The following is a 27,920-nucleotide window of genomic DNA, read 5'->3' as shown; positions in this document are numbered from 1 at the left end:
AGGTAATTTTCCCCCGTCCGCATTGGGAAATCGCGACGCAGCGAAAAGACCGAGACTTTTAACGATTTCCCCTTTTGACTTCCCCTTTTAACGCTCTCCCCTTTTGACTTCCCCTTTTAACGCCCTCCCCTTTTGACTTCCCTCAAGGAGGAAACGCTCCCCCCCCTTGGAAATGAAACACTGTAGTGGCGGCTCGGCAGTTTTTCTCTGAAAACACGCAAATAAACGCGGCGGCGACGCGTTGCCTGCGAAAAAGCGCGCTCCTTCCTATTCGGGCAGTGTGCAGACGTGTCCCTTTCGATGGAGAAGCGTGTTTGATGATGAAGATTGTGTTTACACGTGTTTCTGCCTATCTCAGACGTGTTTCAACTCCTGGATTGTTAGTTCTGGGGCATGGGGCGAATCTTTTCAGGGGAAGACAACTCTTAACGGTTTACTAAGTGGCATTCTATTTAAACAAGACGTTTTCTCTTGTTAGAAGGCATTCTGTCTTGGAGAGTATTAACTTTCCTCTTGTGTACCTTGCACTCTACAACAAACACTTCCACAACACTTCTTCAACAAACACTTCTTCAACAAACACTTCCACTGAATCAGCCCGCAATCGCACACTCACACTCCATAGAACAAGCCATGACCGACGCACAAGCTATGCACATCTTCTCCCAGTCCCCCGTCACCCAGGATATGATCCACCATCTCGTCTCGGTGACTTTACAGGTTTTACCTTGTGAAAACGCAAAGACCGTCACAGAAACCATTGTCACCAAAGACGGCGAAACCGTAACAAGGACAAAACCGTTGCCTTCGTTGATGACCTTCATCACCAAGTTGGTCAGATACACCAACGTTTACACAGCTACCTTGATGTCCACCATTGTCTATATGAACAGACTAAAGGAAAAACTACCTCAAGAGGCAAAGGGACTACCATGCACCAGACACAGGATCTTCCTTGCCTGTCTTATACTCTGCTCGAAAAACTTTAATGACTCCTCTCCAAAGAACAAGCATTGGGCAAAATACACCGATGGACTCTTCAGAAGAGAAGATGTCAATTTGATGGAAAGACAACTGCTAATGTTACTCGATTGGGACCTCCAAATCACAAATGCAGAATTGGCCCTTGTTTGGAAAAGATTTCTTGACCCAATCAAGGCAGACCTTAAGAAAAACTCCAGAATCAGAAAGAGTTTGTCTAAGGGTATGCTCACGGGCTCTACACAAACTATCATCATTCCAAGGGAAAACAAGGACCCAATCCAAGAATCAGATATCTCCGCAGTCGATCAACAAGAAACCCAACATTCAAGAACATCATCTGTTTCTAGTTCCATCTACTCCGTCCATTCGAGGGCCTCATCTGTGTCCTCCATTGGATCTTATAACAATCACTACTCCAAGCCATCAATTACACCTTCTTCGTCAAATGAAAATATCAAGCAAGCACTTGACTCACTTTCGGCAAATACCCCTCTTTCAAATTACCTAAAATCAGTCGCAATGAAGGAAGAACAAGAGTTGAATAACCTTATCAGAGAATATTGCGGATACTAAACTATAAATATGAACCCCATTATTATACCCTTCCTATCATCATATTACTTCATGGCATTTTTCATGTTTCATTCACGTCTACGGAAATCTTTCCTATACCATATATACTTTATATTATCTTATGTATTTTTACTAATCGCATTGTCTTTTTTACTAAAAAAAAAATATGTATAATAGGCTGTATGGCAGTACAATATGTAAAATACATTGGCCTACTCTTTGTACCTTATCGTTCAGAGATGGAATACACTTTCTAGTCGGGTAAAATGAAAAATAAAGCAAAAAGAAACGACCAGAGTGAGGGTTGAACTCACGATCTTGCGATTAACAGTCGCACGCCTTAACCAACTTGGCCATCCAGTCATCTTGGACTGGTTTTTTTGTTGCTATACTTTGTTTTTAGTATTTCTGGCATACACGTGACTTATTTTAATTATAAATTGATTAGCTCAGTAATTTTTGTATTCATATTAAACTATGAGGAAGTTTTTATAAATTGATTTCAAAATTTGGTGTTTTTACTAGAAGACATCCAACACCCATCCCAATAATGTCAGAAGTGAAGAATTTAGTAAAATAAGGTCCTAAACTATATTGAAAAGAAAAAAATATCCACTGCTTCATGAAGAACAAAAGATAACTGTGTCAAAAAAGGTGTTTTACAAAACATCAGACATATAAGTCACTCGAAGCAAATACATTGTTTCATAGAATTGCAATCAGAGTGATACCTAATGTGTGAACCATTGCAATCAATTTTTAAGAATAGCTATTCCTCATCTGTTTCCTATGGTAATCTGGTATGGTTTACAATTGGTTTCGTTGTTAGTAAACCATGGTTATAAAGAATACATCAGACGAGAAAAGGAAACAGATACGAATTGCAGCTGGTAAATTGGTTTGATAAGTTTTTTCCTTTTGTGAGATAATATATTTTCGATTTTTTGGAAAAATCTGGAATTGCAATATTAACGGAATATATCAGTGATTCCATTATGGATAAGGAAACAAGGTAACTCAATATTTTCCCGTATACTTGTACAGGATGATTGTCGTCATGTTTATTCATGAAACCGACAAAGTTTCCAATTACTGTAGTAGATACAGTGGAACTAATTCTCTATCGAGTATGCTACAGCGTTTTAAAGTGTCCTCGTGCACTGTGTAAAGTAATGTTGTGCATACATGTGATAAGTGAAAACCAATTGGCATAAAAGCAATTCCAGGTTGGAGATGCTAGAGAGAAAAAAAGGCAGAGCCCCCGTAGAAGATGCTTTCGCAACTTTTAAATTTTTTTTCCTCCTCATGAATCTCAAATTTCCATTCTACACTAATCTTCAGAAGGATGGTATTATTTCAACCTTTCTTCCTCTCCCATCCACCTCAGCTAAAACTATAGACACGAGGTCATAAACACCTAAAATGTCCAATACATCAACCTTTTTTACGGATGATGACACATTTTTATCAACAAAGAACAAGTCAGGTGCCTCCGTATCTCCTCATAAGCAGTTCTCACCATTACGTGAAACCGAACCTGTTTCAAGTGAAAACCAAAACGAACACGGCTCTTTCGCCGGTAACGTGACCTTGCCAAACATCAAGATTGGTACTTCCACAGTAAATATGGACTCCAATGACATATCTCCATATACTCCGATTAAATCACTCATTGAGTCTCCATTTAGGATGTCAAATCATTCACGTAAAATAACAGCAAGCCTTGGTACCCCAAAGTATGATCCGTTGGCCATCAATGCCGACCAACTCCTGAAAATGAAGATAAGGGCACACCAGGAAAACTATCACGACAAAATCAATAGCTTGAGAGCAAACAGTATATCCAACGAAATAAATAGAGATACTTATTTGCATTCTGCATTTAAACCAAGGAGGACAATAAGCTCGTTTTCTTCCTCAAATGAGAAAAATGTCGGTAGTTCTTTGTCCTCAAAGAAAGAAGATACTGCCGAAATTCATAATGCCCATTCGTCCATTAACGACATGTCTAATCCATATGTTGTCCAAGCCCTTGGCAGAATGGTCAATAAAGAATTGGAACTGAGAAAGTTGTTGGTTGCAACACTTTCCTTTCTCGTATACAGGCTTTTGCGATCGATTATTAGACTGTTCTTTTACACAAGCCCCTGGATTAACAACACTACAGCGTCATTATCTAAGTACCTGATGTCTTTAACCAACCAAACAAATACTCCCTTTCTGAAAAGCTTACTTTCCGCCCTTGCACAATTGGTATCTTTTGAAAGCTTCTTAGCAATTGGAACTTACATTGAGTACATATTGTCTCTCACTCTTCTTTCAGTTATTACCTCATCGGCTTACAGATTACTAAAGCCACAGGATAAATGTCTTGACTTACCATTGACAAAAGCACAGAGGAAGATCCTCGGTTTAGGTGATGACACATCTGTTTCAGATGAAGATGACGAAGATGGAGATAGTGATGCTGTTCTCAAGCAAATATTGACATCTTCTCCTCAAAGACACGAGAAGCCAGCTAGAGTTGTTGTACCGGACCCAAATTCAATGGAAGACGTTATGGGGTCCCTCAACAGCCTTGCTATTGGAAATAAATTCAATTCGAGAAGTTATACAAACAAAAATGATATCGGTAATTTGACGTGGAGTGCAGGTGCATCTCAGAAGGCTACTCTTTCAACAAGTGAAGCTAACCTTGAAAATTTGAGAAAGAGATTAAGTTCTAGGAACAATTACACAGATCGTCATGTAGGTAAAGATATATTACAACCAAGTGGAAAATATATGTATGAAGTCAGCAACGAGATTAGAAAATCTAAGAATAATTTGTACTAATATTTTATATAATTAAAACATCACGGTTAAATACTTTATCTAGTAGATTCATCCAAGGGCCAATAGCCTGGGAACAAATAATGCATTTTTTCCATAACCTTCTTGTCTCTACCATGAGGTGCAGTGGAAATGGCCATTTTCATAGAACCTTGCAAATCATTGCCGATTTCACCTGACTTAATCTTTGGCTCCAAGACTTCAATCAATTTTTCGGCAATGATGTGTGCATTTCTGGAATTTGCATTGAGATTACCGACAACAGTCTCCACAGTCACTGGTTCTTCATCTTCCCTCCAGGCGTCATAGTCAGTAGACATACAAATCATTTGATAGGAAATTTCAGCTTCTCTTGCTAGCTTGGATTCAGGAATACATGACATATTAATGACCGAACCGCCCCAGGACTTGTACAATTTCGATTCTGCCCTAGTTGAAAATGCAGGGCCTTCCATACAAATCAAAGTTAAGTCCTTTCCATCGGTGTATTTCGAGTGGAGTCTATGTTTCTTGTCCGCTACACCGTCCTCATTGACCAAACAATTCTCACATGTCTCAGCAATAATCTTTGCAATCCTATTATCAAATGGATCACCAAACCCTGCATGTGCAACAAAACCTCTTTCGAAAAAGGTAGATTTTCTGATACCCTTAGTTCTATCGATGACCTGGTTCGGAATAACAAAATCACGAGGACGAATATGTTCCTGCAATGAACCAACTGCACTGAATGCAATGATGATCTTGACACCTAAAGATTTCAACGCTGCAATATTTGCCTGCGATGGAACATCTGTAGGTAGCAGGTCATGGGTTTGGCCATGTCTGGCAAGAAAGGCAATCGGTAGTCCAGTCGCTGTCTTCGAAATGGTTATTGGAGACGATGGTTGGCCCCAAGGCGTGGAGATGGTGAGTTTAGCAACAGGCTCCAAGGAGTCTAGTTTGTACAACCCGGTGCCTCCGATAACAGCCAGAGGAACAGGTTCGTCAAAGGTATGTGGGAGAGACATGTTGGATTGCCACCTCAAAAGAGACAAGAAAACGTTGGAGATAATATCCACCACTTCATCGGTTGTTGGAAAAACGGTGAAATATTCATGAAGCGATAACAAAAGTGTGGCTCTTTTCTTTGTTAGTGTATTCCTTCAATAGAAAACGAATTGGGAGTGCAACGATGGAGATATGTTACTCATCTACAACTACAAACCTAGCAGAGCTGCTATAGCTATGCCTTGAAATATTCTTCAGGAACTTTGAACGTGAGACCGACTGTTTCTGCAAATTTCCTATCAGAATCACTGAAATCACCGTCTCTTCCTGCAGCATCTCCAACAAAGAATGAGTTGCTGATGTCTACATCGCCGATATCCACAAGCAGCTGCTTCCACATGCCAATGCCTGGTTTCCTGTAAGTTTCATGTAACTTGTCATCACTCCCCAACCCTTTCTTTTTATCTGTAGAGCTCTTCCGTGTAGAGGCATAGACAACAAGAGGTAAATCATCCAACTCTTTGGTAATGAGTTTCAAACGAGCAACCAGCTTATTGAAGGATAACGACGGCTTCCCCGGCGGGACAATGTTGGTGACGGCGCCTTGGTTGGTAAATATCGCAATAATTCGGTTTGGTGATTCCCTGGTCCACTCTTTCACTTTTCTAGGCACGTGCTCGTTGAACCACTTCCAGTCATCTGGAGATCTTGCAAACTTGAACCCAGACCTGTTCCTAATCAATGTGTCGTCGAGATCAAACGCAGCTACTTGAACTTGTCGTTTGCCATCATTGGAAAACTCGTTAATTTTGGAGCTCCTAAATCGAAGGCAATGTGTGCCAATGGAGTCAAACCCGTCGCCGTGCACAACCGTTTGAACATCACCCAGTGTAACACTCCCACAGCCGACTCTCTTGGAAGCCCTGACTCTCTTTGGGATGCCTAGTTTCCCCATTCCAACGTTTGACTACTCCATCAAGGACAAGAGCAGCCATGCTCTTCTCGCGTTGATAGTTTGACTGGTAGTTTCTTTAGTGATGCTGCTTTTGAAGTTAGGTTTTCCATAGTATTAGAAACGCTACAGAAATCGGTATATACAAGAGAGGTGAAACTAGAGCTACGTTTCATCTAGTAAACCCTACATAACAATTCGGCATCAACCTGTTTCTTGACTGCCTCGTGCAAGTTTATCACCTCTTTGGAACCCTTAGGCCTAACAAAGACAATCTCACCTGGCATCAGCGGCTTGACAAACCTGAATCTCTGGCCAGAGGCAAACTCCTTCAACTCGTCGGCATTGGCATAGACCCTTCTGTTAGGCTTGGAAATTAGTTGGAACTTGGACAAAACCGGCTTCCCCTGTCTGTACTTCATGCCAAGCCACAACCGACGGGTGGCAATGTTGTCTGGTGTGACTTCGACGGGCGTGATGTCTGGACCGGCCGTGGATCCCCTCTGCAAGGTGGAAATAAACCCCTCCTTATGAAGACCTAATGCAATTTGTAAATGCAAACGGGTGTATGGAATGGCTGCCAGAGGCACTCTTGCCATAGACACGTTTTGTAGATGCGCACAGACATTGGCGAGCTTGACTAGAGACATGTTATACTCTTGGGTGGCGTTATATGGTTTGTCTTGTCTTGGTTTGTCTTGTCTTGTCTGGTATCGTCCATTCTTGTAAATGTCTAAACACAAATTCCAATTAAAATTGGTCTTTTTTTTCCTGTTTTTTCAACATCGCTTCAAATTAACAAATGGGAAAATTGAGAAAAAAAAAAAAAAGAGGGAGAGATTCGCTACTGGAGAAACAAGTTCATCTTTGTTGTTAAATAGGTATGGTTAACTATTGGGTGTCATTTCACCAATTTGGACCATATTAAGAGTAAAGACAAGTCTTGGAGATCAATGTTCCGTCCATCTCTGCGCCAGGCTCATTTGGGGTTGAATCCTTGTAAATTATTGGCTCGTGTTGCTGTGCCAGTTCGGCATGCGTCCCAGCGCCGAAACGTTGATAAAATTGAATGGAAATGGTTTCTATTAGTGGCTGCCTTTGGTACAATGGTGTATGTGAACGTCATGCAGCGGATCCAGGAACAGGACCATTCCAAGAACCTTGAGAAATACAAAAAGACCTTCACTGAAGACGAATGGAATAAGTATATATCTGAGATCCAGAAGAAGCATTTAACGTTGGAGAAAGGTGAAGAGTGTTATCTACTGCCAGTGACGAATGGGAATAGTAAGGACTCTAAGGTAGTTAAGCAAATAGTGGAGAAGCTAGGTGCCAAAGTCATCGATCTGAATGAGCTCGTGGAGAGACAACTAGAGGGGGGCAAGTATCATATTCTTTTAAAGGAAAATTTGGAAACCCATGATCCAAAGGCCAATGGGTTTGCATATTCCTTCACGTATCGGTTGAAACCTGGGATCTTCACCCAGTTGGTAAGCGACGAGATCAAGAAGGAGAAGGACGCCGACCCTGGTGCTGGCAGATTCCTACTTTTGAACTACCCGCCAAACATCAAGGAGGCCATCAAATTCGAACAGAATGTTTGTAGCAGGGACACCCTGCTCGTGTTGAAGGAAGAGGAGGATAACAATGTTGTCGAGTACTTTGAGACTGTGGACAAGATCAAGCATGTCAAGGACTTACCGAAACTGGATCCTTTGGAAATCAGTCATGTAGCTAAACCTGCTCCTCTCTTAGAGACACCGCAATTGAAAATGTTGGCAGATACCCAACCATCCCAGGATGCTCCTGCAATTGAAAAGGCGCAGTGGCAGTTGAGACAACTTGGACAGCCAATCAGACAGTATGGCGAATCCGACGAGGATGTTATAACGAGACTCAAGTCGTTGAAATAACTACATTCGGTTTCCCTATTAACGTGTATATAATAACGCCCTCTCTGTATATTGATAATCATGAGGCTGTGATGAATGTGTGTCAATGCCGCCGGTTCCGGCTTGGTCTCTGTTCAGTGCCCAAAAGGTAACCAGCCCCAGGTCAACGCTCCTGGCAAATTTAAGCAAGGTATCCCAGTCGTCTAATGTAAAGTATGTACCATCGTCGTTCCGGCCAATCATTGGACACACCCCGAGTTTGCTCCACGGTATACCGAGTTGCCGCTGGACACTCTTCAGGATCTGGATATGTTTGACCCCCCAAGCTCCCTCATATGGAGTGTAGAAGTCCATCACCATCAAGTTATACATCGAGACAGGCACCTGGTGAAAGACCTCCATCACATGCACCGCCTCTGCACCCAACCCAGTCCACTCGACCGGCAACGTTAGTGAGACCCGAACGCCTGTCTCAGCAACGGCACCAGAGACGAGTTGGCAAACAAGGACAGCGTCTGCATTCCCCTGTCCCTCGATATCAACGTCAATCCAATCGACATCTAGCTCTCTAATGAGATGGACCAATTCAGCAACCTGCCGCTGCATTGGCTTGTCCGATATAATACGGCCACACGCTCCGCCCAATGCCAATCGCACACGTACGGCCGACCTCCTGATATCGTCTTTCCAGTTGATGATTTCGTTGTACCTCCCGTCAACGTAAAAGGCAAGTATGATTTCCATTACCCCAACTCTCTCAACATCGGCCACGTTGCAAACCTTGTACGCGGCGTGGTTGTTATGCCCCCAGGCATAGACATACGGTGCAAACCGCATTTTTCTTAGCAATAGATGTCTCTAATGGAGACTTTTAACAAACAATAAATGGCTGTCTTGTCATAGACAACCAAAAACTGAGCCTCGTTTACAAATTTGGAAATTTTGAAGGTGTTGATTTTTTTTTTTCCCTCTTGTCACAGTTTTATCCAGTGTGGAACTTTCAAGACAAACAAGAGTCCGATTTCTCCGTTGTTTGCAAAGCCGTTGTTTATAGAATGTCTCCTCTCTATCGGCGTGTATGAGGAGACAATGAGCACCAACCAGTATGGACGTCGCACATGGGACGTTGATGAGTATGCCCAGAGGAAACGGGTGAAGGAGGCCCGAGGCGGATTTGTGTCGAGTGTCCACCAGGAGACGGGGACGCTGTTTGGATCTGACCAGTCGTGGTTTGTCTGCGAGCCGTGCAGACGGCGGTTCAAGGACACGCAGGCGTTGGCTGTACACTGTTCGTCGAGACAGCATTTGGAGAATGTACCACGGGAGGAGGAGCCGGCGATCACGTTGGCCAATGTAGTTGCCTTTGTGAAGTCTATAAAGGAGTGAAACTATAGTAATTTATAAACGTCTATCAAATGTTTAGCCACTCAAAGATGTACTTTGCAAAGATTGCCGCAAAAGGGATGCCGCCATAGACGACGAATTTGACAATGATTCTAGTATCTGTTCTGCGTAGAAAGGCAAAACACTGCTGGTTGGAATCCATGGGTCTCAGCTTGGCCACGAGAGAGGTTGCCAGAGGTTTGGCAAGTGTTTTCCATAGAACAACTGCCGGCACGCCAATGAGGAAACGAAGCACTAGTGCAGAGAGGGATTTAGGAACGGACAACTTTGCCGGATGGCTCGAGTAGTCTGTAGACGTGGTAGGGGAGGCCAAGGTCCAGCCAACGAGGTCCAAGCCCATAAGGACGGCAATGAAGGCCACTGTGTCTTCGAAGCAGGGACACTGTTCCACTGGTGTTGGATGGAAATAAATGAGAGAATAATAGAGGCCCACTATAAAAAGTGGCCAATATGTAGAATGTTGCAGGACTTTGGAATCCCAGAAAGGTTTGGTTAGCATCCTCACAAAGACCGTCAGAATGCCCACCAGTGTACCCGAGAGCACGTCCACCAAGCCATGCATTCCACAGTAGAGTCTCCCTAACAAGAGGGTGATCCAGTAGCCAATGGTGATCAAAATCACTGTAGATTTCCAAAAGAGGGACAATTCCGACGAGAGGGTGTGGATGAGGATAACCATCGACACCGAGGTTGCGTTCGCTGAATGGGAGGAAGGATACCCGTATTCCTTGGATGTATAGTGGGACATTGTGAGTCTCTTCAATGGTGGAGAGGTTGGACGAGGGAGGTTCAGCATATCCTTAACAACACCGGTGAGAAAGATACCCAATCCTAGCACCTGTACGAGGTCTCTAAGGAGATTGAGAGAACCACACCAAGCCGGTAGGGGTAACATCAAAACGTAGAACGTATGCGAGCCTACGTTGGCGCTGTACATGAAGTACTGATCAAGCCAGTTTCTGTGGAAGGACTGAATGTATTCCAGGATGGGGAGTTCGTAGTCAATGTAGGGGCGGATCTTATGACGGATCTTATAGAGAACGGGGTTCATGGCTCTCCTATAGAGGGCGTCTTCGGCAAGTCCGACATCGACGAGATGAGTATCAAGGAGAGACATTGGCACTGCAAACACACAAGAACAAAAACAAACAGATAAAAACGTGTAGAGCCTCAAATGTTCCAACACAAACAGATAAAAACGTGTAGACTTTCAAATGTTCCAACACAAAAAGGTACAAATGTGTAGACTTTCAAATGTTCCAACACAAACTTCAGTACTAACACTAGTGCTAAAACAAACACTTGCACTAATAACGATAACGTTCTTTTAGTGAACTAAATAATGCATATCCATCTCTTCTTCCGCCCCCACCACCCCTTTTTTAGAAGAAAATGCTCGTTTAATTCTCAGCCTCGAAAAATAGGCAACTTTCCACTGGAAACCTATCTTAAACGAGGCTTTAACGTCTTCACATCTCTGGGGTTCCCAATACGGCAACCCGTGCCGAGCACAATAAGAAACGAGGAGGTAAGGTAAAAAAAAAAAAAGGCTAAATACAAAAACCCATTCTATTTCTCATAATGGCATATTGGCTCTTCATATAAGCGGCAATTTGTTGTTATTTACCCCCATTACAGTATATCTAGTATTTCATTCTAACTGCTGAGCCGCGTCACGTGCTGCGCGACGTTAATTTTCAGTTTTCCGAGCACAAAATCAAAAAATCAAAAAAAAAAACAAGAAAAACATAAAAAATCAAAAAAAAAATCAAAAAAAAAAACTTTTTTTTCCCTCTTGCATTAGAGGCTCAGCGTTTTGAATAATAATGAAAAATGTTTTTTAAAAAAAAAAGCGAAAAAAGCGAAAAAAGCGAAAAACAAATTTCGCGGTTTGTTTTGCGTTTCTGTTTGTGTCGCTCCTTGAAATTCTCAAAAATTAAAATGGATACAAACTTCCCCCCCCTCTCCCTGAGCCGCTTCTGTGACTGTGTTTTGGCGTGGCGGGCGGACACGCACCCCGCGCACCGCACGCAGGCGCCTTCTTTTGTTTTTTCCGTAGTTGGGAGAACGAGTGGGAGCTCTCACCAGTGGGAATGTTGGACGCGGAGGGATAGGGCGGAGAGTGTGTGCGTTCCAGGATGAGGGAGAGGGAGGGAGATTGGCAGTTTGCCAATTCCCAGTTTGCCAATTCCCAGTTTGGCTTGGAGAAACTGTAGGAGGAGTAGGGGGGAAAAAAAATAACAGAGATGTTGAGGTTTGTTGAAGTTGGATAGACTTTGAAGGTACCAACTTGAATCCTTGTTGGAATTTTAAGAGGTTCAAACACACACACACAGTTATGCAAAACGATAAGGGTGAATTAGTATGTATTATGGAATTTCCAGGACGAGAGGGGAACGGAGAGTGGAGAAGATGTCTAGGAAATTCGATTGTACGACAAGAGATGTTACAAGAGTGTTTCTCTTGACAAGAGTGTTTCTCTTGACAAGAGTGTTTCTCTTGACAAGAGTGTTTCTCTTGACAAGAGTGTTTCTCTTGACAAGAGTGTTTTTCCTTTGACAAGAGTGTTTTTCCTTTGACAAGACTGTTTCTCTTGACAAGAGTGTTTTTCCTTTGACAAGACTGTTTCTCTTGACAAGAGTTGGACGCTTTGCAGGAACGTCTAGGAATAATGGAGACATGGGAGGACCAAGAGAGTTTGGACTTCTAGTATATCCAAGCAACCGCATATGGTGTTTTGGAATCTACAGCTCATCACGGAAATCACCATAATGTATCATAGACATTTTGATGCTGCTCCTGCTGCACTTGGTTTCAGGCCAGTTGAAGAGATTGGCCGTTTCTATCAGTAAAATACTTGTCTCTTACACTCCACCCCCCATTGAGTCCACAAGAATGGCAGAAGGGACTACCCGTTACACATTTCTATATCTCTTAATGACACACTCGGTACTCACCATTGTTGTTTGACCTCCACCTCAAGTGTCTTGACACGCCACAATTGTCAACTACTTGATTGTGGAGAAAGGAGAAATTGACCGCCCGTGTCTTGTTGAATACTTGCGAAAACAGTCCCCATCTCTCCCCTTCTCAGTGGCCCTTGTAGTCCCACTCGCAGTCAAGACTAGCTACTAACATTGTTCCCCCCCCTCCCCCGATCTACATTCTACAGGTTGAATTATACATTCCAAGAAAGTGTTCTGCTACCAACAGAGTCATCAAGGCTAAGGACCATGCATCTGTCCAAATTGCAGTCGCTAATGTCGACGAAGAAGGTAGAGCTATCCCAGACTCCAACACCTTGTACGCATTGTCCGGTTTCATTAGATCCAGAGGTGAGGCTGACGACCAAATCAACAGATTGGCCCAACAAGACGGTTTGATCCACAATGTCTGGTCTTACTCTCGTTAAGAAACCTTTATAACACAAACTGAAAAGCCATATATATTAATACATTTATATATATATATATATAATCAAAATACACCGTGTTACTCTCTGACTAACTATATCTGTATGCACCGTTCTCTTGTTGTAATGCTCTCACCTATCTCCATTCCTCATTCCACATACACTCATATACCTTCTCTCCGTCTACTCGACATTGTCCTCCCTAGCTTACCATTCAAATACTCCGTCTCTTTACTGTTGTCATATCCTTGTATTAGTTACCCGGCCTTGCCGCACTCAAAGATTATTTTCCATCAAAAAAAATTTTTTTTTTTGTTTTTTTTTTCTTTTTTGCTTATAGTGGAAACAGTGAGAGAAAAAAAATGGGTGAAAATTTAACAACCACCGTCAAAAGCAAAAAAAAAAAAAAAAAAAAAAACAAGGTGGAAATGAGAAACGGGAAATGGGAAATGGGAGAGCCTTTGCCCACATTTTCCCACTTTTCATACTTTGTAGTACTTGTAACTCTTTTCTCTCTTTGAATCCTTTGAACTTCTAGCATTTAGCAAACAAACAGTGCCCAATAGCCATGTCTACTGAAGAAAAGCCACTTGCCAGCCCAGAAGGCACCATTGAAACCAACTACGATGAAGTTGCAACCACTTTTGACCAAATGAACTTGAAACCAGAAATCATTAGAGGTATTTTCGGTTTAGGTTTTGAAGCGCCATCTGCTATTCAACAAAGGGCAATCTTGCCAATTGTCTCTGGTAGAGATGTTCTAGCACAAGCACAGTCCGGTACAGGTAAGACTGCAACCTTCTCCATTTCTGCATTGCAGAGAATTGACGAAACCGTCAAGAAGACCCAAGCTTTAATTATGGCACCAACTAGAGAATTGGCATTGCAAATTCAAAGAGTTGTTGTCTCCATTGCTTTGCATATGGACGTCACTGTCCATGCATGTATTGGTGGTAAGCCAATGGGCGAAGACATTGAAGCATTGAATGCCGGTGCTCAAATTGTTGTTGGTACTCCTGGTAGAGTCTTTGACATGATTGACAGAGGTTATTTCAAAACAAGAGATGTCAAGATGTTCATTATGGATGAAGCCGATGAAATGTTATCCCAAGGTTTCAAGGAACAAATCCACAAGGTTTTCCAATATCTTCCAGAAACTACTCAAGTTGTCCTATTATCTGCTACAATGCCAAAGGATGTTCTTGATGTCACCACCAAGTTTATGAGAGATCCAGTTAGAATCTTGGTCAAGAAGGACGAATTGACTTTGGAAGGTATTAAGCAATTCTATGTCAATGTTGAAGAAGACCAATATAAATTGATGTGTTTGATTGACTTGTATGATTCCATTTCTGTTACTCAAGCAGTTATTTTCTGTAATACTAGAAGAAGAGTTGAAGAATTAACTGAAGCTTTAACAAAGCAAAACTTCACTGTCTCTTCTATTCACTCTGACATGTCTCAACAAGATAGAGATAAGATTATGGCTGAATTCAGAACTGGTTCTTCAAGAATCTTGATTTGTACCGATTTATTAGCAAGAGGTATTGATGTTCAACAAGTTTCTCTTGTTATTAACTACGATTTACCAGATAACAATGAAAACTACATTCACAGAATTGGTAGATCCGGTAGATTTGGTAGAAAGGGTGTTGCAATCAACTTGTTGGCAGATAACGATATCACTAGAATGAGAGAAATCGAAATGTTCTACAACACCCAAATCCAAGAATTACCAGCTGATATTGGTCACTTGTTCAACAACGATTAGAGTTGCTGTTATAGTTGTCTCCCCCTCCCCTCGAACTCTCTTCTCTTATAACCCCCCCATCTGTTTTTATACAGTATATAGTAATTATAAACTCCTATAATATAATGGCCACCAGCGTATTGCACCGAAGGTGAAGGGTGCACCCATTCTAACAACTTAAGGACCGAGCTTTCCCGTTGGCGTGTGACAGAAAATCGAAATTGAGAAAAATAACCGATGCTGGAAATCGACTTAAATAGATAGGCCCCCCTGAAGGGACATTTCCACATATTCCCCTGGATCTATGTCTTTCTCATCCTTTCAAGTTGCCAATTATTCTGTTTGGCAATGAGTAGTAGGCCCTATTTACACACAGCATCCTCCTCGGAATCGATTCCTAGCATTCCTGGGATCCCGGGGCTCACCAACATTCCCTTTCAACAAACCCACCAGCAATCGGAGAGCGTGGTGAACTTGGACACCGTCTACAGGAACAATACCAAATTCGCCACACAGTCGGTCTTATCTCCTGATGATTACCATTCTCCATACTACTTGCCGTTCAAGAACATCGACGACCCTAGACCGGTGGATCAATTGATCTATAGGTTCAGTATTTGGAAAATGATAATCAAACAAATCATCTTCTACTTCAAGGAGATGTGTGTCTTTAAAAGTCAAACATACCAGGGTAACAAGGCCATGTTGGAAAACTTGGAAATTCTTAGACGCCAAAACTCAGGTAAATTGAAAGTCAAGGCAAACAATAGCAAAGGTTTGAAGAAATCAATGAGCACCTCAAATGTAAAGGAAGATACAAGTTCCGGTTTTGAAGACGATCAAATGCTCAAACTGAATATGGATCAGCAGAATATCGTCAATAAGCTGTTGCAGACTACGTTCTTGCCACCCGGTGATTCTTCTATTCTTTCCATCTCGTCAACCTTTTTTAACAACCATAACTACTTGAAGGAAAAGGAACTGTCAACTTATCAACATCTCTCGAATCGTCTCATTCCAAGATTGGAGAATTTGAAGGACCAGTTGAACGAAACCATCAGGCAGATGAACTCCATCAAACATTCCTCTGATTATAAAACTAAAAACTTGAAAATGGAAATTGCTAAAACTGGTGGTATCTTATCGGATTACATAACGTCCATCGAATTGTTGAAAACGGGACATTCGAAGTCAAGTTTGGGTACGACTTTAAATTTGACTTCTTCCTTTAGCCCCAAATCGGATCCCTACATTCTAAAGCTGAAACTGGATTTACAATTGAAGGATCAACTTTATATTGAAGCCCATTTGAAGGAAATGTACTATGATTTACAATATAAAGCAGTCCAATTGGAGAAGATTTTATATTCTGAAATCCAGTCATGTATTGGAACATACACCGATTTAATAGATACCGAACTGAACACTGTTAAAGATTATCTGATAGCACCCTTCAAGAATGGTTTCCTGAAAAACGAACCAACAATAGATTGGGATTTCTTCATCAGAAATGATAACAAGAAGAACTTTTTGCCAATCAATGCCAAAACTACTTTGGCTAAAAAGAAACAAGTGAGAAAAAATTCTGACATTGTCTATCCTTATCGGAACAATGTTATTAGTTCATGCATCTATTCTGGTTATCTCGAACGTAAGTCCAAATACTTGAAAAATTACTCTAAATTCTATTATGTTCTAACAATCAATTACCTACACGAATATAAAACAAGTGATAGGATAAAAGAACTAACACCACTACAATCTTTTTCATTGAATGATATTTCGTTAACCGAAGTTGATAGCGATCCAAGAAAATTTCAGCTGCGTGTCTACAAAGATAAAAGTGAACATTCCAAACAAAAGTTTACGTTCAAATGCCCAGATATAGATTCTGCATCTAAATGGATCGAATACTTGACTGATTTGAGTGAGTTTGATAACACAATAGAAAGAAACGTCAGTTATGATGATGATAACGAGAGCGATGAAGAGAATCCTAGTGATTCTGTTCCTACTTCAACCGAACAGAATGACTTTGTTAATTCCCGTAATAAGGTACCAGCAGCTTCGGCTATGTCCCCATTGTCGGCCACATTCTCTATTTCCACACCACCTGACATACAATCAATGAATAGCTCGTCGACTGAGGAGTACAAGTCCCAGTTCCACCAAATCCAAGCAATGCATGATGAAAATGGAGATAGTAATTATAGTAGTAGTAACAATAACAATAAGACACCTTCGATATCTTTCAAATCCATCAGATCCCAACCTAATATGAGAATTTCGTCTTCCTCATCGTTTGACTCACATTCATCGTCCAGGGGATCTTCAAGGTCTTCGTCCCGTGCCAATTCTCCAGCAAGAAATAGAAGGCCAATCTTATCACCAACTTTGAGTGCAAACAATACCCCTCCTGGAGGCTCTTCGGGAGATTATTTTTCCTATGCCCCACGTAAAGTTCAAGCATCCATTATTAGGAACGGTAATCGTTTGGCAGCTACTAATTCCAGTACTGGAAGATTAACCCCTAGTGGTTCAAATAATAGTTCGGCTATGACGTTGAATATTAACACATCTACTGCAAATTCAAATGCAAATGCAACGAATAGCTCAAGCCTGACCAATACAAACTCAAATAGCGTCCCAAAGATAAATATTCTACAGAGCCCTATCAATCCACCAACTAAGTTGGGACTACCTTCAGTGGATGATGAATCAGGTCTGGCCCGTCGTAGAAAAACATTATCTGAGAAACTTGACATGAAAGGACTAATTAGTAACCAAAGCGACGGTATCTTGAAATTGCCTGAACGGAGTAATATAGCAAACACAGGTTTACCTGAAACTCCTGGAATCATCCCTGGTGGTAAAATGAAGATGGTTTTCGATCCATCTGTCATCAATGAGGAAAGCCAGGAAAGCTGATAAATTTTATTTTGATAAATAACGACTAGATATGTATACTGATAAACCCATTAAATTTACAGGCACTTTTTGTTATTGTTCCTAAGAGGGTTTATAATATCAAATAAATCAAAACAACTGAGTTATAAAAAACCAACTCCGAGACCGGGAATTGAACCCGGGTCTCCCGCGTGACAAGCGGAAATTCTAGCCACTAAACTATCTCGGATAACTGCGCAAGCCCGGAATCGAACCAGGGGCTCAACGATGGCAACGTTGAATTTTACCACTAAACCACTTGCGCTTCTTGTGAGTTTTCACTGCAACGCTCTTTCACACTGGTAAGATGTAAAGACCAAATAGTTGCATTATAATGCTTAAATGCTAGGTAACTGATCTGTTAAACGATATTTTTAATGGATATCTACTAAAATTTGGTTGCTTTTAATCCCTTTGTTTATCTTGAAAAATTATTCAAACAAACAAAGGGATTGAGTGTTTTTTTTTGGTACTGAGTGTCATAAGTTTCGTAAAAAAGTGTAAAGTTTTACACGTTACGTGAATTTGTATTCATCAGTAATAGTACATGTGATCGTATTTACATAAACTGAGTGGTGTTTGCTAAGTGAACTAAAAATATACTGACTTGTATTTGAAGTATACAATCTCCTGAAGTTGCTACTCTCACCACCTCAGGATGATTATGCGTTTTTAAAGTTTTTCCATCAAACCAACAGTGATAAGAAGAGCATTTCATTGAGGTGGTTAATTAAAATGTTAGTTGATTGGGAACATTGACTTCCCTACCAGTTCAAATAAGGTTAATCTGACGGAACCAGGCATAATATCAGATCCAGGAAGTTACTATTTTCTAACTCATATATCTATGTTTACCTCTTTTATTTTAGAAAAACCTAGCCTAACTCTACGTGTCTAGATTAACACCCTCCTGGTGTTCCTCTCAATTTCACGTTTCCCCATTTTTCGTTAATTTTTTTTTAATTGTTATTTCATATAAGCCCATTTAAGAACAGTTCAATTTATAACTTTAACATGAATATCCAAAGTGTAATCAATACTTGTGGGTCAAATTTTCATACGGCTAGTAAATCTATGTGAACTTGATGCCTGATACGACTTTTTAGAAAAAGAAAAGTAAATTTTTAGAGAAAAAAAAATCTACATTCTAGGTTTTCAACGGCTACATGAATTTGAGCTTCTGAAGGTTAAAAACATAGACTATAATATTCAATCTATATATAGTAAGGAAACATTGGGTTTTAAGTTAATCCCATTTATGAATTGGTTTGCCCAATGCTTCTCTTTGAGATTTTGATTCCGGATCAAAAAATGGAATTTCCGCCAAAGAGGTAACTCTAGTACCATGTCTTGGCTCCTCACCTTCGTGGTCCCAAACTGCCCTATGCTGAGAGATTCTATTATCCCAGATAGCAGATGTTCCATAACCTTGTTTTGTTGGTGTCCATTTGAATCTTACTTGAATGTCTGCATTTTTCTCATAAACGTCAAACAAGTAATTTAGGATAAGGTCTGATTCGACTGGAGAAACACCAATTATTCTCTTAGTTAGCCCCCTGTTAACAAACAAGGATTTCCAACCTGTTGCAGGATGTGTTCTAACCAATGGGTGAATTCTTTCAACTCTCTTAGGACCACCCAATGGGTCGTTTCTGTCTAGGTAGGTGTGGGCAGAAAGAAAAACCGCCTTTTTGCCGTCCAAAAACTTCTTAAATTCATCAGATAGTTTGTCATAAGCACCATAACCAGATGCCCAGATCGTATCTCCACCAGTAGAGGGAACCGCATCTAAATGTAAGTGGGTATAACCAGCAGGCTGATGCTCGTGGACCAAATCAGTGTGCCAAACTTGGTTACCATAACCTGGGTTCCGTAAGACATCCCAGTTTGCCAAGTTTGCATTAGCGTAGTTCAATTTAGATCCCTTTTTGTTAAGGTAGTCGTTCCAGATAACAGTTGCTCCCGGTAAACCAGTAACATGGGGAACTTGAGCATGATATTCAATGTTACCCAAGTACTTACCCAATTCATGTTGTTTAGTAGGTGGAAGTTTTTGGTCTCTGAAAAAAACAACGACTCTCTCTGCAACAAGAAGAGCCAACTCATCCTTCTGTTGGTCAGTCAAGTCTGCAAGTTGCAAACCGACAATTTCAGTACCAACATTTTTGGTCAAGTGGATCACTTCTTTGGCAGCACCAAATAGGGCCTTTTTCTCCGGATCTGCATTCTTACCCCTTTCGACAAAAGGCGCATCTTCAGCTCTTATAGCATAAGCTTCATCAACGAAAATTGGGATTTCAGACCTTGGTGGAATCTCTGGATAACCTTGGGAGACGTCAAGACCATCTTCTTCAATTCTCCTTCTTGAAGACTCAGGGAGTAGTTTTAATCCTTCAGGATCAGCACCACCAGTGTAGTTAAACTTAACAATGGATGACCTTGTGATGCTTAACTCTTTATGGGATCTGATTAACTCTTCAATTTGTTTATCAATAGGGATATCGTTGACAACTTCTAAAGTCTCGTTGTTATGTCCCTGAACTGTTTCTGTTTTAGCGGCCATTATATACTTGCTTGTTTTCATTCAACATTTTAGTCTAGCTCAGAATGACAGTTGTACTGAAGTTACTCATTAGCCCTTTTTATAACAACTCAAGCAAGTGAGTGTTTATGCATGCCACACCTTATGATATTTGTCATCATGGCCATATCTATACATTATTTACCGGAGATATGTTCCTTTTAAGTAATGATTGAACTGGAAAGAATTGGTGGTGGCTCAAACGTTTGTGGCGCTATCTGTTACGCTTAAAAAGAAGGAAGCCACACTTCTCTTTCATGTGCACCAACCCGAGATACTATTTACTGTGGGGTTACACTAGGATCAATACAAGGCAGGTAAACAGAACGTCAGAATTCCGGTTCGTTAGTAACAGGGGCAACGGCTTTGTTGGAATCATTGTACAATCATAGTTTTTTTCCATATTGGAAGAATGTCCAGAGAAGCATATAAACAAAAGCACTATTTCCCTTCAAAAGATTTCTAGCTAATGACAATTTAGCTTAATGAGGATGAATAAAACAAGTTATTCTAGCGTTACTCCTATTACAAATCTTCTGCCTTTGAACTTTGTTTTTTTTTTACCTGTCTATGCTAGGCTATAAACCTCAAAAAGTTAAAACCTGATGTTAACTACTGCCGACAGTTTCAAATCAACTAAAGAATTGTTGCTCTGTCTCGGTTTGGAAGTAAAGACAGTAGCTGACAATTCGTCAGTCAGTTCTATTGCATAATAGCTTTTCCAAACTTGTCTTATTTTGTCACTGCAAATAAAGTTAGTTTCGGAATTAAGTGTACCTTCTTCAAAAACCAAAGAGGCCAAAGGTTAGAATCTATGCCCTAAAGATACCTTTTACTTTTTTTATGGGGGAAATCTCTGCTGCCAAATCTACTTTGATTATGTACTTGGTATTATCTAGTAAATTTGGATTTCAAAGAGAATACGCTACTGCATGTTTACTTGGCTAGGTAAAGAGCAGTTAGAAACCATTATCAATGTGCCGTATTCCTACCATCCCTATCTACGAATTGAGGTTGCATTGAAACTCGACTAGGTTAAATCAGGAGAAAGAGAGCCAAATTCACCTTTTGCAATCCGGAAAGATTCAATTTCTGTTATTGTGAGGTCCCATAGCCACAACCAGAAGTTGTATTAACCTTAGGCCATATCTGCAATATAAATTGATATGGCATTAACATGGCATTGACATTATGGTTCATGTTGATGGTAGAGGAATCCTGTATTATCCCTGAACAAAAGATATAAAAACCTTTTCCTTGCGACTATGGATATTTCCTAAACGGAACACAGTTAGTATCTGGTACTCAATAGAAAAAACAAATAGATAAAGGCTTGATCTGATTGACTTAGTTTGGTACAAACCATAAAATTTCTGCTGGTTATTCTCTCCCTTCTTAAACTCTAACAATTCAACATACTGACCGAATATGTCGCCTAAGCTACTTGCATTTATGGAAGTGGGCATCAAAACGTACATTTTTCTTCTATAAAAATGTTCCATTCCATACGTCAACAGGGTCGAGTTTTGGGTTATGTATCCAAGGATTACATATGAATTTTGATAAAAAATGCCTGTAATATGCAATGCCAACATTGCCCTTCGCATTGGTTGCTGGTAAAATCAACATTTTTGGTTGCACTTCTTGTAACTGTAATCATACCTGATACATGCAGATAAGTAAGGAGAGCCAGATAGTAGAATAAGGAAGAAATTGAATGAGCTGCTAATAATTTTGGTTAGTTTACAACCTAGACTAGTTGTGCATTAGGTGTGTGTCTGAACAGGCACACCCAGTTAAATGAAATGACCTCTTTATTCAATTGGCTGATGAGGTCTGCAAGTATGACAGAGTAAGTCAAGCGATATTATAGTTTGACCTTTCATTTTGAGCTTTTTTTTTTCGATTTTGGTATTTAGTTAGTGGTATAAAAAACGTCTAGTATCTAAGCTTACACTTCTTCATGACCCACATTCGTCTCCTTTCGTAATGACTGCAGCTGTTGCATTTCTACATCGTCTAATGCGTTCTCCATCCTTTCACCGTCGTAGACTTCATCAGTGTTATTTGTGTTATTATCGTAAACATTGTTGGTGTCAGTGTCCATCTCATTAGGATTACTATCACCATCATTATTTTCATCCTGGATGTCCAACCAATGAACCTTCTTCTTCCTCTTCTCACCGTTTTGCCTAGTCATCCATTCCAACGCATAGCCCGTGTACGTGTTGGTCGGTTTTGATTGAGACAAGGAAGAGTATCTCCTAGACTTCAATGCTCGGTAGATGTAGAATGCTAATGACGCAATCAGTAAAATGAGAATAATATATGCGATAATCCACCTGTTACCCCTAGTTGTGATTGTTGGACGATCAGTAACCTCGTCAGAATCCTTGTCTGTGTCCGCATAACCGACCTCCTCTGTGGAGGATGTGTGGAATGTATTTGGAAATGTATCTGTGAGCAAGATATCCAGCAAAGCTGCCGATTTTACAGGATAATCATAAGGGACCATATGGCTTGCACCGTTGACTTTCACATAAGTGAGGTTATTCGAGTACCACATTTCTCCTGTAAGCTGCTCATCATGGAACCAGGCGTTCATCTCAAACTTATAGCTGGGGTCGTTCAATATGTAATTGGCAATTACCATTTCTGTGCCTAGATAGTTACATATCAAATCATTGGTACCACTAAACAATTGAATTCTGATTCCATCATCCAATAGGCCCTTGAGCAGCTTTGCGGAAATCTGGTGGGGGTCAAACGAACGATGGACATTATTGTTACATTCCATCCATTCTTTATGATCAATATTTAAGGCCGACTGAACCTCAGGTAAATTGAGATAGTGAGTAATTGAAGGTAACAACTCAGGCCAATTATTACCACAAGATGGATAGTTGTCGACTTTGGATATATCGTAGACATTCAGACATTGATCTATACCGTTACTTTTATCCTTTTTCCTGTATGTTGATAAGATTTTGTTTAGTATCATTTCACATTGGGTGGATTCAAATGGGACGTCTTTCAAGCGCAAAACATTTTGACATTGATCATGATAAGTTAGCAGTTTTTCCAATTTGGAATCATCTTCAATGATTCCATGGGACATCAAATAAGGTATATAAGATAATGACTGTAGATTAGGATCGATCCAGGCATTACCCAACATGAGTGAGAGGGACTTGTTATTTTCGGCAATCAAAGAATGGTTTTTCAATAGATTGGCCAAATGGGGAATGTATTGACCAGCATAACTTTCACCTGCAATTATAATTGATTTATGGGACTCCCATTGGTCTCTGAAAATAGTTGCGTAATTAACGAGGAATTCAACCAAGTGTTTTGAAGAGTCAACCAAATTTGTTTCGTATTCTCCATCCAAGGTGGAGAACCCTGTACCAAGGGGTTGATCGATGAACATCATATCAACTTTATCGAACCACCCCTTATTCCAAACTAGCGTTTCTTGAGAATCCACCCTCAAAGGACCAATCTCCATAAGTGCACCATCCATGGACGAGCAACCGGGGCCGCCATTCAACCAAATAAGAAGGGGTCGGTCGCTATCACTGTCACCAGATGCACGGTCTTTTTCCCAATCATTGTAGAAATCCCAAAAGAAGAGAGATCCATGTCCATTGTCAATTTCTATATGGCCTGCATGGGAGCTCAAGTTTTGAGGAGCATGGAGACTGTCAAATCCGGGCAATTTAGAGAGATCCACGTTGAAGGTGGTGGCATCGAGATCCTCTAGAGCCAAGGATACAGCCGTGAAGAGGAGTACGACGAAGGTGGAGAGCATCATCTGCGAGAGCTGTATAGGGAGGATATGTGAGGAGGAGAAAGGGGGGGGGATGCAGTGGGGTGTAGATGCACAAGAGTGTTAGTGCTATATGGTGACACCAATATGTACAAATATAAAGAACGACAAAGAAATACAACAAATACAACAAATACAACAAATACAACAAATACAACAAGTACAACAAATACAACAAATACAACAAATACAACAAATACAACAAATACAACAAATGCAACAACAAATACAACAAATACAACAAAATATTCCCAAACGGGTTCACGACTAATGGCATTGTATGACATAATAAACACTTGTGCGATATATGCTATAACGGAATAACTCGAAACGGAAACAAAAACGGAAACGGAAACGAAAAACGGAAAAAGGAAACCGGAAAAACTAGCGACTACACTCCAAAGAGAGATTTGTGAACAACTTTGAATGAATGGGCCACTGCCGACGCGTCGGAAAGAGTACCACCGGAGAGAGTTACGACAATATCCGCTGAGAGCGGTTCTCCAAGTCTTAGGACGAGCACTGTGATGTTCATCTGTGGCAAATGCGCGGCACCCCCGAAAACGACCCTCGCGTCGAGCGGCGGCTGGATCTCGGTAACGGCGAGCGTAGAAACTAGTTGCTCAATATCGGTTGTCCCCGCTAGTCGAAGTATCTCGGTCACGTGCGCACGCACGACGGCGGTCGGCGACGCGTCGGCGCCACATGGCTGTTCTAGTATGTCAATAACAACAGAAGTAATTGACGATTGAGTCGATTGCGTCGATTGCGTCGATGTTGCATTTGATTGTTGTAATTGGTTGTTGGTGGCGGTTGCTATAAACACCTCCTGGTTGTCAGGAACGGGCCTGATATTGGAGGCGTCAAGGAGTCCATGTGGGAGAGCTGCAACTAGGGCCCCGCCAAATAGAGGGGTGCTGCACGTGCATGTGGTTTCGTTGGTCATTGGTATAGAAACAGTTATAATAATGACTATAATTACAGTGGTATTTGCAAGGAGTGGTTGTGTCAATGTCCGTCAGGGGAGAAATGCGGTACAATTCGGTGGTGTGGAAAACGCGTTTTGTGGTTTTTTGGCGACGCGAATAATATGAAAGACAACAAAAAAAAAAAAAAAAAATCAAAACGCGTCTCCAATTTTGTGAATAATGTGCAAGGTGGTTATTATTATATATATATATATATATATGTATATAGTCATATATGTATACGTACATGTACATGTGTGTGTATATATTATCTCTTTAAGAGATACACTGTTGCACCAATACCTGTCCTCTATAGTCCCGCCATTATTGATCCATCAAAAAAAAAAGAAATGAGTTTAGGAGTACGTTTACTGTCCGCCACAGCTAAGGCACCTACAAGAGGCTCTCCATTAAGTGCCGGTTACGACGTTTATGCCAGTGAGGCCTGTGTCATCCCGGCAAACGGCCGTGCCCTTGTCTCTACAGGGGTTGCCGTAGTGTGTCCACAAGACACCTATGCCAGAGTGGCTCCACGGTCCGGTTTGGCTGTCAAACACGGCATTGCAACAGGTGCAGGTGTGGTGGACGCCGATTACAGAGGTGAAGTAAAGGTGCTGCTCTTCAACCATTCTCAACAAGATTTCACAGTCTCTTGTGGTGATCGTATTGCCCAGCTGGTCCTTGAGAAAATTGCCACTCCACAAGTCCATGTCCTTGATGATGCCGAATGGATTCAACTCTCCCAAACAGAGAGAGGCGCTGGCGGTTTCGGTTCTACAGGCACAAACTAACCATGGCCGCTGAAACGCAATTCAGCTTCTTACCCTTATAGTTTAGGTAGTATAGATTCATAGTTTTAAACGTACATTTGTCCACCGTATATCGCTACGAACACATGCAGAGTAATGGGGAAATTTACCAGTTGAGTATTACTATGTGGGGAAGAAAAACCGTGTATAAATAACATTGTCGATCCTCGTAGAGGTACTTTCAGTTATTAAATGAGCAACCACTTCAACACCAAGACCGTCCTCTTGACCATCATGGTCAACAACAACCACGTCTCAACAATAATCCATACCCCCCACAGCAGACACACAATCAAACCTTCAAAGAGCGTGTTCCCCAGAGTGCTACCGTGTGTCTCCAGTGAGCTGCCCGACAACCGCCCAGCACGTTCCTCAAGGGCCCGCAGCTCTAATCCTATACTTGTATTGATCTCTCCGCTGCTTCGATCGCAGTACCCCAGTAGTTCCTCCACTATGGCATCCTCCATAGCAGAAGAGTTCCTTGCTTGCTCAATGTCGTTCTCCAGCAAACTCACAGACTCTAAGAGCTTGTTGGCATCATCCATAACAGTGCCAAGTACCTCTGCTACGCTATCTTGTAAATGTGTTTCTCTCACGTGGGCCCGCTTCACCCGTTCACGGAGAACAGACTCTTCCACCCGCAACGAATGCGTGCTACCGGAAACAGCACTCAAACAATCGTTGACAACACGTACTAGCTCTAAAGAAACGGCAGCATAGTATCCACACTCTCGAAGAATGCTACTCTCAACAGTCCCTTCTCTTCTGCTTCCACTGTTGTCATGAAGATGGTCGTGGTTGTGGTGGTGCCTGGTTATTGCGTGTCCGTTCACTAAACTACCACCCATTCCATCTACACCATCATCAACACCATTGTCGAGATCGTCAGGCCCTTCTCTATCTTCAGCTCCAACTTCTTCCTTCCCTTCCTCTCCTTCTTTCTTTCCTTCCCCGTCTATGTGGCTACCATCCCTCACAGACAATATCGTCTCTGAATGAGAATGGTTCCCAGACCGACGCACCAGCTCTCCCTCATTGCTACTAAAGGCCTCCTCTCCAACTCCACCATCCTTATCAGTTGCTACTCGATTCTTTTCCACACCCAGCTTCTCCTCAGCTCTCCTCTCTCGGTGCCTCTTCTCACTCATCCACTTCTCACCCTTGGCATTCCGCAATTGCCTCCAATGCCCTGCTCTCCATTCAATGTCTATTAGATACTCGTGCAGTCTGACCTCCCAAATTAACCTCCCTCTCTCATGCCTGCTAAATTGCCGACTGGCCAACTTCACTCGCGGTATCGGTAGCGCGTTACCCCGGACCTTGTCTCCATACTTATATCGTAGCCGTCTGTCTCGTATCACCTGTACAGGGTTCCAAACACAACTGAGCTCGTCAATGGGAGTATCCTCCTTCTGATACCTCCCAATTGTCTCATAGTATATCTCAAGGTACTTCCTCACTTGTTCGGCCTTCTGGGTAACGGGCTTCTTGACGGTCTTTTTTGTTTTCTTCTGTTGTGGTAGTTCAACACTGTTTCGATTGATATGCATCTCATTGAGAAGCCTGGCCCGGTTCTCCAAGAAGTTCTCCGTTTCATGTATTACCTCCCGATTAGAGAAACTCTCTGTTGGCGAACCCAAAGGCACTGCATGTGGCGCCTGTGGCACCCCCCACGAAGTCCTCGTAGGACTATAGACCCCTGTACTGGGCCTTAAAGTCGGAAGATCGGTAACGATCCTCATCGATTTCTTCTCCGGCATGTCTCCTCTATATGTGCGTTTGTGTACAGGGTGCGTTGTTGTCCACTGGTTGCTGTCTCTAGAGCAACACCATTATATTTGTATTTTCCATTTCAAGCTTACATAGAGACACGCAAGATTTAAAGCGTCTCAGATATTGTTGATCGGTTCTTTTTTTTTTCTCAGAATTGATACTTCGCCATGGCTTCTCTCTAAAATTGAACTTATCTTTGCTTTTTACATCTTCCAAAAAGATATA

At 41.5% G+C, this 27,920-nt stretch overlaps 18 protein-coding genes and 3 non-coding genes across 21 annotated transcripts; 8 read left to right on the top strand and 13 right to left on the bottom strand.

Moving 5' to 3' along the window:
* Positions 1-633: 633 nt before the first annotated feature.
* Positions 634-1,557, top strand: C5L36_0A07210 (uncharacterized protein; the record flags this gene model as incomplete). The annotated part of the gene is made up of 1 exon (XM_029463736.1): positions 634-1,557. One exon carries the CDS (start codon positions 634-636, stop codon positions 1,555-1,557), a length of 924 nt encoding a protein of 307 aa, XP_029319596.1.
* A 289-nt stretch (positions 1,558-1,846) lies between these two features.
* On the bottom strand, positions 1,847-1,920 carry C5L36_0Atrna1N. Its single transcript has one exon. It is a non-coding gene; the product is annotated as a tRNA-Asn (tRNA).
* A 1,059-nt stretch (positions 1,921-2,979) lies between these two features.
* On the top strand, positions 2,980-4,392 carry C5L36_0A07200 (uncharacterized protein; the record flags this gene model as incomplete). Its single annotated transcript, XM_029463735.1, has 1 exon — positions 2,980-4,392. The coding sequence occupies one exon, from the start codon at positions 2,980-2,982 to the stop codon at positions 4,390-4,392; it is 1,413 nt and encodes a 470-aa protein (XP_029319595.1).
* A 35-nt stretch (positions 4,393-4,427) lies between these two features.
* On the bottom strand, positions 4,428-5,399 carry C5L36_0A07190 (uncharacterized protein; the record flags this gene model as incomplete). Its single annotated transcript, XM_029463734.1, has 1 exon — positions 4,428-5,399. The coding sequence occupies one exon, from the start codon at positions 5,397-5,399 to the stop codon at positions 4,428-4,430; it is 972 nt and encodes a 323-aa protein (XP_029319594.1).
* A 215-nt stretch (positions 5,400-5,614) lies between these two features.
* C5L36_0A07180 (uncharacterized protein) lies at positions 5,615-6,334 on the bottom strand (the record flags this gene model as incomplete). Its single annotated transcript, XM_029463733.1, has 1 exon — positions 5,615-6,334. One exon carries the CDS (start codon positions 6,332-6,334, stop codon positions 5,615-5,617), a length of 720 nt encoding a protein of 239 aa, XP_029319593.1.
* Positions 6,335-6,507: 173 nt separating this feature from the next.
* On the bottom strand, positions 6,508-6,981 carry C5L36_0A07170 (uncharacterized protein; the record flags this gene model as incomplete). Its single annotated transcript, XM_029463732.1, has 1 exon — positions 6,508-6,981. One exon carries the CDS (start codon positions 6,979-6,981, stop codon positions 6,508-6,510), a length of 474 nt encoding a protein of 157 aa, XP_029319592.1.
* Positions 6,982-7,284: 303 nt separating this feature from the next.
* On the top strand, positions 7,285-8,244 carry C5L36_0A07160 (uncharacterized protein; the record flags this gene model as incomplete). Its single annotated transcript, XM_029463731.1, has 1 exon — positions 7,285-8,244. One exon carries the CDS (start codon positions 7,285-7,287, stop codon positions 8,242-8,244), a length of 960 nt encoding a protein of 319 aa, XP_029319591.1.
* An 18-nt stretch (positions 8,245-8,262) lies between these two features.
* C5L36_0A07150 (uncharacterized protein) lies at positions 8,263-9,060 on the bottom strand (the record flags this gene model as incomplete). The annotated part of the gene is made up of 1 exon (XM_029463730.1): positions 8,263-9,060. One exon carries the CDS (start codon positions 9,058-9,060, stop codon positions 8,263-8,265), a length of 798 nt encoding a protein of 265 aa, XP_029319590.1.
* Positions 9,061-9,312: 252 nt separating this feature from the next.
* Positions 9,313-9,609, top strand: C5L36_0A07140 (uncharacterized protein; the record flags this gene model as incomplete). Its single annotated transcript, XM_029463729.1, has 1 exon — positions 9,313-9,609. The coding sequence occupies one exon, from the start codon at positions 9,313-9,315 to the stop codon at positions 9,607-9,609; it is 297 nt and encodes a 98-aa protein (XP_029319589.1).
* Positions 9,610-9,634: 25 nt separating this feature from the next.
* Positions 9,635-10,744, bottom strand: C5L36_0A07130 (uncharacterized protein; the record flags this gene model as incomplete). The annotated part of the gene is made up of 1 exon (XM_029463728.1): positions 9,635-10,744. One exon carries the CDS (start codon positions 10,742-10,744, stop codon positions 9,635-9,637), a length of 1,110 nt encoding a protein of 369 aa, XP_029319588.1.
* A 1,221-nt stretch (positions 10,745-11,965) lies between these two features.
* C5L36_0A07120 (uncharacterized protein) lies at positions 11,966-13,039 on the top strand (the record flags this gene model as incomplete). Its single annotated transcript, XM_029463727.1, has 2 exons — positions 11,966-11,989; positions 12,800-13,039. 2 exons carry the CDS (start codon positions 11,966-11,968, stop codon positions 13,037-13,039), a joined length of 264 nt encoding a protein of 87 aa, XP_029319587.1.
* Positions 13,040-13,607: 568 nt separating this feature from the next.
* On the top strand, positions 13,608-14,810 carry C5L36_0A07110 (uncharacterized protein; the record flags this gene model as incomplete). The annotated part of the gene is made up of 1 exon (XM_029463726.1): positions 13,608-14,810. The coding sequence occupies one exon, from the start codon at positions 13,608-13,610 to the stop codon at positions 14,808-14,810; it is 1,203 nt and encodes a 400-aa protein (XP_029319586.1).
* A 327-nt stretch (positions 14,811-15,137) lies between these two features.
* Positions 15,138-17,717, top strand: C5L36_0A07100 (uncharacterized protein; the record flags this gene model as incomplete). The annotated part of the gene is made up of 1 exon (XM_029463725.1): positions 15,138-17,717. The coding sequence occupies one exon, from the start codon at positions 15,138-15,140 to the stop codon at positions 17,715-17,717; it is 2,580 nt and encodes an 859-aa protein (XP_029319585.1).
* A 136-nt stretch (positions 17,718-17,853) lies between these two features.
* C5L36_0Atrna1D lies at positions 17,854-17,925 on the bottom strand. The gene has a single exon. It is a non-coding gene; the product is annotated as a tRNA-Asp (tRNA).
* Positions 17,926-17,929: 4 nt separating this feature from the next.
* Positions 17,930-18,000, bottom strand: C5L36_0Atrna4G. Its single transcript has one exon. It is a non-coding gene; the product is annotated as a tRNA-Gly (tRNA).
* Positions 18,001-18,981: 981 nt separating this feature from the next.
* Positions 18,982-20,319, bottom strand: C5L36_0A07090 (uncharacterized protein; the record flags this gene model as incomplete). The annotated part of the gene is made up of 1 exon (XM_029463724.1): positions 18,982-20,319. One exon carries the CDS (start codon positions 20,317-20,319, stop codon positions 18,982-18,984), a length of 1,338 nt encoding a protein of 445 aa, XP_029319584.1.
* Positions 20,320-21,539: 1,220 nt separating this feature from the next.
* Positions 21,540-21,923, bottom strand: C5L36_0A07085 (uncharacterized protein; the record flags this gene model as incomplete). Its single annotated transcript, XM_029463723.1, has 1 exon — positions 21,540-21,923. One exon carries the CDS (start codon positions 21,921-21,923, stop codon positions 21,540-21,542), a length of 384 nt encoding a protein of 127 aa, XP_029319583.1.
* Positions 21,924-22,267: 344 nt separating this feature from the next.
* C5L36_0A07080 (uncharacterized protein) lies at positions 22,268-24,130 on the bottom strand (the record flags this gene model as incomplete). The annotated part of the gene is made up of 1 exon (XM_029463722.1): positions 22,268-24,130. One exon carries the CDS (start codon positions 24,128-24,130, stop codon positions 22,268-22,270), a length of 1,863 nt encoding a protein of 620 aa, XP_029319582.1.
* A 406-nt stretch (positions 24,131-24,536) lies between these two features.
* Positions 24,537-25,091, bottom strand: C5L36_0A07070 (uncharacterized protein; the record flags this gene model as incomplete). The annotated part of the gene is made up of 1 exon (XM_029463721.1): positions 24,537-25,091. One exon carries the CDS (start codon positions 25,089-25,091, stop codon positions 24,537-24,539), a length of 555 nt encoding a protein of 184 aa, XP_029319581.1.
* Positions 25,092-25,235: 144 nt separating this feature from the next.
* C5L36_0A07060 (uncharacterized protein) lies at positions 25,236-25,904 on the top strand (the record flags this gene model as incomplete). Its single annotated transcript, XM_029463720.1, has 1 exon — positions 25,236-25,904. One exon carries the CDS (start codon positions 25,236-25,238, stop codon positions 25,902-25,904), a length of 669 nt encoding a protein of 222 aa, XP_029319580.1.
* A 206-nt stretch (positions 25,905-26,110) lies between these two features.
* C5L36_0A07050 (uncharacterized protein) lies at positions 26,111-27,682 on the bottom strand (the record flags this gene model as incomplete). Its single annotated transcript, XM_029463719.1, has 1 exon — positions 26,111-27,682. The coding sequence occupies one exon, from the start codon at positions 27,680-27,682 to the stop codon at positions 26,111-26,113; it is 1,572 nt and encodes a 523-aa protein (XP_029319579.1).
* Positions 27,683-27,920: the final 238 nt, after the last annotated feature.

This window comes from Pichia kudriavzevii, chromosome 1 (assembly GCF_003054445.1).
Source record: "Pichia kudriavzevii chromosome 1, complete sequence".
NCBI classification, from domain to species: domain Eukaryota; kingdom Fungi; phylum Ascomycota; class Pichiomycetes; order Pichiales; family Pichiaceae; genus Pichia; species Pichia kudriavzevii.
The sequence above is the reverse complement of the archived record's forward strand: the minus strand, read 5'-3'. Positions and strand labels throughout refer to the sequence as shown.